The sequence below is a fragment of the Leuresthes tenuis genome, unplaced genomic scaffold (assembly GCF_036924035.1).
Source record: "Leuresthes tenuis unplaced genomic scaffold, fLeuTen1.0.hap1 SCAF_10, whole genome shotgun sequence".
In the NCBI taxonomy this organism is placed as follows: Eukaryota; Metazoa; Chordata; class Actinopteri; order Atheriniformes; family Atherinopsidae; genus Leuresthes; species Leuresthes tenuis.
In genome coordinates this window covers 19,270,050-19,279,883 of record NW_027325364.1, presented here as the reverse complement: position 1 = coordinate 19,279,883, position 9,834 = coordinate 19,270,050, and the positions used below count along the sequence as shown (strand labels likewise).

The following is a 9,834-nucleotide window of genomic DNA, read 5'->3' as shown; positions in this document are numbered from 1 at the left end:
GTCCCATGAGACATGGAAAACACGGGTGAAGGGGAGGGTGAGGAAGAGGAAGAAAGCGAAGAGCAAGAGATGCACAGAAAAGCAGAGGAGGTGAGTGTGAGTCATGAGGCCTGACTGGTTGAGGTGATGATGCTCAAGATACTATTTCTGGAGTCACTATCAATTCAGGCTTATCTCTTCCACCGGCTGTGCGTATGTGTGGGCGTGTCATGATGCCACTGAATAGCACTCTTCCCTGATTGATTCTAATTCTGTTAATGTAATGAAGGCTGGAGGAACATCAATGTAGGGAGCCTTTCTTTAATTGTGTCAATCTTATAATGGAGATAACGGTAGTTTTCTGTGGTCCATCATCGCATAAAGCCCTCGCAGTTTCATACTTTCCCAACAGAGCACTTTGATCTCAGATTGCAGGCTTAATTGTGGGTCCTAGGGTTGCCAGGAGTACAAGGGGAGGCACAGCCTTCACTTATACCGAAAGCTCCTTTTTAGTGGAACCAACTCACTGTTTGAGTCCGATAGGCAGACAATATCTATTCCTTTCAGATTAGGTTTATGACTTTTTTTTTCACAAATCTTATATTTAGGGTTAGCTTAAATATCTCATTAGTTATCCAGCTGCAGGCCTAGACTGCTGTGGGACCTCTCATAGGATAAAATTAGTACTTCGCCTCACTCTTCTCTCTTTACTTTCCTTCTCTGTTTATTTTGCATGTATGTAACATTATTCTTTTTTTTTTCTATCCCATCACATGTATCCCTGGCCTGTGTTTGTTTACGTCACTGACCTGCCCTCTCACTTCACAACCTGTCGAGGAAGATGTCCAACATCCCTGAATCTGCTTCTGATGATGTCTCTTTCTAGTAAAGGGAGGTCTTATTTTCCACTGTGGCAAAATCTAATGTTACATACCTTTATAATAAATTGGAATGAATTAAATCAAATGAATCTGAATCAGATGAGATTAGAGTATGATGTAATCAGACATGAAGGTGAGCTTGCTTTCTCTCTGGGATGACTTCAGTTATGCAGTTGTGTTACAAGAATGAAACAGAACTGAGTGAAATAAAAGGATAAATACAAATTTCACACATTTCTGAGCTGTGGATATATCATTTTTTATTGTGTTCTTTGAAAAATAGACACACTGTATGTAGACACTCTTAGATTTTTCTTTCTTAATCCAATTCCCATTAAGTACAGTCATTTTATATTGACCGGGAGAATCCACTGTTACATCAGGATAGACATGGACTAAGAATCAGAGGAAATTAGATCAAAATAAAAAGATTCAGGGCAGATGAAACTGTAATGGAGCATGGAACAGCTCGAAAATTAAATCTGCACGTCCACTGATCACTTGCTGAAGTACTGACCATACTGGAGGGTTTGTCAATGACAGCTTGCTTAACAGCTTGGCCTCTCCTCACAGCTCACTGGCTGAGTAAACTCCTTATTTATTGTTACATCATTTTTCATAGTTTTAGCATTATTTTCAGTTTGCATTTGAGGCCAAATGGTTTAAAATCACATCACAGAATTTGTTTGTTTTTTTTAGACTAAAAGTAGAAAAACAGGTGAATGGAGATTGTGGGAAGGATTATTAAAAGGTCAACTCACACTAACCGACTGTAAATGGCCAGAGGAGAGATGTATCATTTTAAACTATAAGTATCCCGCAGTGTTGCTGCATTGATCTCATGATGAGCCCGTTTGGAAAGAGCTGCAGCATTAATGCAAAATTAGGTGACTTCTATTGTAACATTGCTCGCACCATGTACAGTACAAAGTGTTGTATTTTACTTTACATGCTGTTTTTGTGTACAGTTAATGAAACAGATAAAGAACTAGAGAAACAACAACAAAAAAAACATAATTAAAAGCAGCAGGATCATAATTTATAAATATATATATTTAAAATAATAATACATGTAGACAGCATTTTTAAAAAGCAGCAAAACATGACCATCAGTAGCTTATTGTGCTTGTTAGTTACAGTTATGGTAAGGGTGAATGCTTAACCTGAATAGAATCAAATAAAACTAAAACTGTCTTCATTCAAAATTTGCCTTGAAAAAAACTGCACATAAGCAAATACTGTCATGAATGCTTTCATGGTGATTATTTCAGTGGCATTATGCATCATTGTGTTAAGCTGAGTGCACCAATGTCACTTCAAGTTCCAGTGTGTGAGAGCAGGAAGGATGTCATTATGAATGTCTGGATCCTGACAGACCGACCATTAGCGCTGTCAAATACGATGCTGCTGCTCAACAGAGAGCTGAATGCGCTCTCCTCATCCATCTTATTATGTAACCTGCCTGTCGTGTTGTTTGTCTCTCTTGGTGCACCCTTGTTCTGTCTTGGTTTTCACAAGTAGCACCAAACTGTGACAACATTTGGATTCAGAATGGTGCAAAATGTGCACGCTTGTGTGAACGCACGTGTGTCTACAGGCTCACATTTTTTACAAAGGGATAAGAGAGAGAGACAAAAGAGGGGAGAGTGTGAGTAAGTACATGTCATAAAAGCTAGTTATATTCATAGATGCAGCCGATGGAATGGCAAAATCACTTATTCGTCATGTCTGGAAAATAATCTCCCCCACTCTGTTGTTCCGCATGTTCTGTTTGCTTTAATGTACCTTCTGTCCCCGTGTCTGGTCTCATCTATTGATTTTGTCTGAAGGTTTACTGACAGAAACAGGGTCATAGGCCTAATAAGACAGAGGGAAATGTCAGTGTGAAATCTGCCATGAAGCTCTGTTCCAGTCTGTCTTCATGTCTAATCTGACCTGACACTGTGAGCCTTTAGCAAACTATCTGACTTCTGGGTTGCTGTCACATGTAAACCGCACTAAAAAGAAGCATTCATTGGCTAAAATGCTGTACTACATCTATTCAAATTGAAATTCACCACTGTCATTGTCTGTCTTTGGATGAACAGTTGAGCTGAATATGCAGGTAAGTATTCTCAAACATACAAACAATCATCCTCTGATTTTCCCTTGAGGCAGAATAAATGATTGCTGTATTCAGTGCTACTTTTGATCATCTCTTTGAATAGAGGCCAATCGCCCAGCATCGCGTCTGCTCCTTTACACCCTTCAGCAGCAATACCCTCAACTTTTAAAAGAAGTGAATCCTCCTGCCAGAAGAGAATCTTGTGGAAATGACAGCGCTGTTTTTTTAATAGATGCTTTATCCTTATTTGCTTGTGCTGTGCTTTGTTCTCTGGTTTTCCAGGTAGTGAGATGAAACGATGACAACACAACTTTGTTCAGCTACGTTAACTCCTTAAAGACAAGCTAAAATGTTGAACAAGGCAAATGAAGATAAGGAACCAATACTATCAGTCATGTAAGCTGACCTTTCAAATAGAGAAACTGCTCACATTGATCGACTTACACACACACAAGCACGCTCTCACACACAGTCTGCAAACAGATCATTCCTCATTCAAACTTCACTTTACGCCTTCATCTGGACTTCGATCAGGGCTCTGGCTTTGTGGTAACAGGCTGGATGTTTTGCACTTTGGAAAGCGTGACAGGCACCTTTCCCTCTCCGGGGGTCGGTGCTCTCATTATTGGCGTACCTGCGACATAAGCAGTTACTGTTAGTTGAGCTTGGCACAGCCTGGAAAAACGTTTTTTTTTTTTAAGGTCATCAATTCATGTGTGTTCGCATAAAAGTGGTGGATGCCACCTTACCAACTGTCGCGTGCAGATCTGCCAACCGCTCCTTAAACTTCTGCTGCAGATACAGTTCCTCTTTGGAGTAGCTTTTGGCAAAGGCAGACAGCAGGAGACCCACAGCCATGGAGATGCCACCCACACAGAACAGCACAGCACCCGTCAGCTTACAAGCATCCAGTGCACGGTTGAAGCTGACGGCGTGGCTGTTCAAAAGCATAACAGGAAGTTTAAAGCTTTAATGTGTTCGTCATTGAATTAAAATGTTAATTCTCTTGACATTATAACAAAGTCATCTGGTCTGTTCATGTCACAACGTATTCATTATTATCATATTTGGGAAGATGAAGCTAAAATGCAGAAATGTGTGAAAGACCACTGTAAGTACACTCCCACTGCTTCCATAGGAAATAACAGGATGAGTAGCAGACAGGTGCAGGTAATCAAATGCAGTAGATTAACATCAGTCAGCTGTTGGACATCAGTAAGTGATACCACCTCTATAAAAGCGGAGGTGTCAGTTTGCTGGTCTGGAAGCATCCAGGTGTATAAGGAGGAAAGACATCAGCAATGATCTTAGAAAACCAATTGTTGCTGTCCATCCATCTTATAAGAGGCTATTTAAAAAAAATTTGAGTCCATCAACCTACAGTGAGAAGGATTATTCACAAGTTGGAAACCTTGAAGACTGCTACCAGTCTTTCCAGGAGTGGAAATCCCAGCAAGCTCAACCCAAGGTCAGTCTGCGCAATACTCAAAATATTTCCAAATTCCCAACCGTCTCAGACTCTTCGAACTTCAGTGATCACATTAATTAAATGTTAAAGTTCATAACAATTCATTTAAAAAAAAAAAAAGACTGAACAGGTATTGCCTGTTGTCAGTTTTACTTTTTTTTTTACAATTTCCGCACCAATTTGTTTTTGGAGAGATGAGACCAAAGTGGAATGTTAGGCCACAAAACGCAGGACCACATTTAGCATATAAGCACAAACACCTCATAGCAATTGCCAAGCACGGAAGTGAGGAAGTAGTGATTTGGGCTTGTTTTGAAGCCACAGAACCCAGGCACTTTGCACACACTGAGTTGACCACAAACTCTTCAGTGGAAGTGCAGACCTATAAAGAGCTTTGCATAAAAGAATGCCTGAAAATGATGCCATTGTGTTCTATGTCATGCATTGTTTAACAGAGGTTCCAAGTTTAAGACTGGGAAAGGACCACATAAATATCTTCTTTTTTTCTGTAGAATTCCCTTAATTGCTATTGAAATTAAACAGTCGGGATTTTCCCTTGTCTCACTTGAACAATGTTATGAATAAATGTAAGAGGAAGTAAATGGAAAAAAAATGTAGACAGGGACCATTAGTGCCAAGTGTTTAGTGAAGCTTTATGCAAGATTAAACATCGGCTTATTCTCATTCACATATTTGTCATATTCCTGTACCTGTCAACAAAGAAGAGGTCATCTTCTCCAAATGCTTCAATCTTGGCTGGAGTTGCATAACCCACCAAAAGAACAATGAGGCCAGCAAATAAGATCAGGCTACCAAACGCGAGACAGACCTGCACAGAGGGAGAGAAGTCTCTCAGTGGTCGATCCCTTAAGATTATTCGGGAAATCCAAGAATTGCTCTAGCTGCATCTCACTGGTTGGTTAAGTGTGTTCACATTTGAAGCTTGTGAGATGGTAAATAGTTTGACAAATGCAAAGGTTAACCTCACCTTCCAGAGAAAAGAGCTCCACCTGCTAGGCGATCTCTGAATCTGAAAATCTTCATCACGCTCCCAGATAGAACCTGTGCACTCCTCATAAAACTGCAAGAAATTCAAGAGGTTTCATTGATTTATTCATCTATGTAGGTATTTAAATATGGAAACCGAAACCCACATTAAGGTGCCCCACACTTGTATGTGATTAGGATTTTTGTTAGACTTCCTTACACACTCATGTCTGTTTGTGTGCGTGTGTCTGCACTGTTACCTGGTGTAGGTAGGAGCGGACTCCATACTGCTGGTAGTTTCCACCGGCTTGAGCTTGCTCACCGTATTCTGACCCACAGATCTCTGAGCATGAAGTCATCCTTCACACCTGTCTACTCGAGAACACACACACAAACGGCATGAGTGCATACGTGCACTATTCTAACACACGTTTAGCTAGCATAAACATACACACATGTACACACACATGTACACACACGTACACAACGCATTTATGCTTTCATGAACACGTACTGTACCCTAACAAAGCTAATTATGTAACACTCTACTGAAGGGATTGGCTCCTCAGTACATTGAGATGAATTATGCATCCTCCTTGTCTGCTGTTATGAAAAAAGACAAGTCATCTTCATCTTTACATTTGATATTGTTTCAGTGGCACATACAGACTGCTGAAATGCACAGAATTACTTTCCTCTCGCAGTGTACATTTTCCAAAAATTCTTAATATCAACACAGTTTTTAATCAGCCACAGCAGCATGGCTATGAATATATATATATATATATATATAGCCATGCTGGATCTAACAATCCAATGTAGCAGAAACCATTAAAAAAATACTGTTGAGTTCTTTGTCAGATGTGTGCATGTCTGCAGACAGATTTAGTCATAGCTTTGCAAGAAGAAGTCCCGGAACTTGACAGCTGGGAACATTTTATACAGTCCGACCCTCATATGAAGTATCATGACCAGGTGTATACGAATATATTTCTTCAAAAATGGGTACGATCTCGGTACTTGTGTTGAAATGCGTCAGATGAAACAGTGTGTACTTTTTCTAATCCTGACCATATACATTCATCCACACTCTAACCGTGTGATTTTAACTATGAACCCTAACCACTGAGAGCGAAGCAGAAAAGTGAAAAGACTGCGGGAAAACTTTGTGCATGAGAGCCAATGAAGTAACGCTTCCCACCGCCCCTTATCCTGCTCCCTATAAGTGAGACAATCGACAGTGTGTAACGGGTGTATATGAGTAGCAGGACGGCGCAGGTAAATGATGTAATCATGCAGTGACACGTTGCAGCTGAAAATTGAATAGTGAGAATGTTGGTAGATGTGAAACATGTATGTCATCAGGTAAGATGTGTCTCCGGTGAACGTGGAAAAACAGTCCTGTTACGAATGCTCTTGTTTGTGAAACTCCTTTATATTGCACAGAAGAGCTATGTAGTGATTCTAGAAGAAAAGATGAGGAGAAAGTCCTGCTGGAAATGTAATTTTATACACATTAAGGCTCTCAGTCTTTTGAATCCAAAGTGATTACACAGCAAGAGCCTCCATACAAAAAAAAACAAGTCAGCTGGCACCAAATTTCAATTGCTGCCTCTGGCTTTCTGCAAAAGACTTAGAAAAGGGAACGATAGTGTGACTAAAAAGACAGCTTTGTTGGTATATTTTTCTTGTAAATGTCAACAGAATCAAAAAGTCACGAAGCACACCACATTTGGTTTAGTGTGTGTTACAGTTCCATAATACTGAGGTGTGCTCTGACAACACACACAACAGCTGGGTGGAAGAGACTAAACCTGGCACTCAATAACCACTGTGGTTCATCAGTAATGAAAATGCATAGTCGATCTAGTGGGTAATGTAGTGTTGAATAGGGTAACAGTGGTTACTTATCTCTTGAAACAGGTTTAATGGGGAAACACCTCCCCCAAACAACATTTTAGATCTCTATTTTATACGTGAGCGTAAAATGTAAAATAATTCACTTGATGACACAAGTTGTGCGGTGACAGAGCCACGTGGGAGGAGTCATCCTATCCAGCCACTGACCTTGTTATTTGGATATATTCGCTGACGTTGGGACATTAAAGATGATGTACGTTCAGAAATAGACGGATTTCTGTACGTCATCACAATAGTGCGCGCGCAACTCAACTCGAGCGAAGCGCTCAACCAGCGCTGATTTGTTTGGCAAGGCCGAGGTCTTACAAAGAGATAGCAAGGTGGTAAACTTAACCAGTCGCCTACGAACATGGGTGGAAATTGTTCAAAATTCCAAGGGGACCACGGCCTGCAGCAGAAGAGGATCCGTGTCAGTGAAAGAGGACGGAGGTTCTGCGAGTCCCATGCAGCAGTGTCTCTGTATCTCCACGTGCAACACTCTGAACCCGTGTCAAGAAACTACACAGAAGACATAGATATTAGAAGAAGAAAAAAAACACTCAATGACCTTCTCAATGATGTATCAAATCCTCACATAAAAAAAAATGTGACAGCTCGCTCAGTCTGGGCCAGCGGCTGGAACTGTTTGTAGTGTAGGAATGGTGAATACTCCTGGCAGTGGGTGGTTTGAGGTGTCACTTCTGTTAACTGTAGCAGGCTGTAAAGTAACTTGTCACGGACGTTACCACATAATGACCTCAGTGAAACCCCGCTGACAAAGTCAGAAAAGGAGAGCAGCAGCGTTTACATTTTTCTGTATTATTATCAAAACTCTGAAATGTTAAGTAGCATTATATGATAAAATCATGTGATTGTTGACTCAACAAGAACTTAAAAACGAAGAAAATGGTCGTTTATTGGAGAAGTGGGATCCAACCTTTTGACTGCCAACCACTGTCTGCCTCCTTGCTGCGCGCGCATTCAGTGATGTTTGTATACAAGAAACTCGTCAATATGTACCTCAGGTACGCAGCGTCCCACTTCCATAAATTTCCAAAATACACACACAGAGGACATGGGGACTTAAACAGTAAGATCATGTTGTATGAGTGTGACTGATGAGACGCAGCATTAAGATAGGGCACAATGTTCCGAGGTACATCACGCCACTGCTTAATTGGCTGGTAAACATTTGTCTCGGCCCAGATCCTACAAAGACTGCCTGCTCCAGTTTCTGCATATGTGCAAGGCAGCCGCCAAATAATGGAAAACTGACCGAATTATCGAATTATGCTGTTGCTTTCAACTGCAAAGCCTAAATTCGATAACCTGGTTGCTAAACTGACACAGTTGGACAAAAATAAAGATGTGGACGCGGTACAGTCAGATTACCGATGGGGGAATATACACGCACGTAAGAGAACTGGGATATGGACGCCATCAGCTTCATCCAGCATTTAAGACCAACAGGAAAACACAGACGTAATATGTGACGCCAGTCTGAAAACAGACCTCATCCATCCGTCCTCCCAACCACCCCCCACCTCCCACAGAGAGCCACAAACAGACGCACAGTGCGATTAAAAAAAAAATAATAATAATAACATAAACTCAGAAATGCGAACTTTCAACCAAAGCAAGTCGACTAACGTCTGAAGCACTAGAGAGAGAGAGAAAGAGAGGGAAAAAAAGAACAGCCAAACCAAAACGTGCATTGAGCTCTGTTGTTGTAATCATACGGTCGAAGTTTCAGTTAATGTGATGAAGAAACAAACGGCCGAAACAGACCTGCAAATGCGGACAGAAATAATCGACTTTTGATACAAAAATGACAACACGAAGTGTTAATCAGCATTTGCTCGACGTTAATCTCCACATGGATGCCTCTTCCAGATGTGCAACATGATTTGTGCTGTCATTGAATTCCCGTTTGGCTTTCTGCCAGGCAACAGTCCAGCTTTGCCAACACAGGATTGCCAGGATTTGTAAAAATGATACAAAAATCTGCATTTACCTGTCATTACCAGCTCGGAGAGTGATCACTCGCTGCTGTTCCCTCAGCCGGGTCCCATCACTCTACAGTCACCCTGCTCTCCCTCCCTTACTCTCCATCGATGATTCAGATTTTCACGCTGTCTACTGCGCAGGCGTGACATCCATGACAACATATGATTCATCAGCGAGTATAAATAGCCAGGAGGGAGGGTTGACAGGGCTGACAGAGGGATGGCATTCATGAATGAACATAAGTATGGGAGAAAGGATAGATAAATAGATAGCTAGATAGATATATGGATGAATGAAGTAACAGCAGTAAAAGTTACAGAAGAAGCAGTGAGTGAATCAGGGACCAAGGTGCACAATGATAGAAACACTCACTCACCACTTTCTAAGATTCCAGTCACATTCCAGGGAAGTCTATTTTTGGCCCTGTCAATGACGTACCCCGTTAGTCAGTATCTCTGTGCTCCATTTAAATAAGTAACGATCAAGAAGAGTCAAAAACGCACATCACG

General features: G+C 41.1%; 1 protein-coding gene across 1 annotated transcript; it reads right to left on the bottom strand.

The window, feature by feature from the left end:
* Nucleotides 1–1,105: 1,105 nt before the first annotated feature.
* Nucleotides 1,106–9,435, bottom strand: nrsn1 (neurensin 1). The gene is made up of 6 exons (XM_072394635.1): nucleotides 9,333–9,435; nucleotides 5,680–5,791; nucleotides 5,421–5,513; nucleotides 5,143–5,261; nucleotides 3,714–3,901; nucleotides 1,106–3,598 (listed from the first exon to the last, which is right to left on the bottom strand). Exons 2-6 carry the CDS (start codon nucleotides 5,776–5,778, stop codon nucleotides 3,495–3,497), a joined length of 603 nt encoding a protein of 200 aa, XP_072250736.1. The 5' UTR covers nucleotides 5,779–5,791; nucleotides 9,333–9,435; the 3' UTR covers nucleotides 1,106–3,494.
* Between the last annotated feature and the right edge of the window lie 399 nt (nucleotides 9,436–9,834).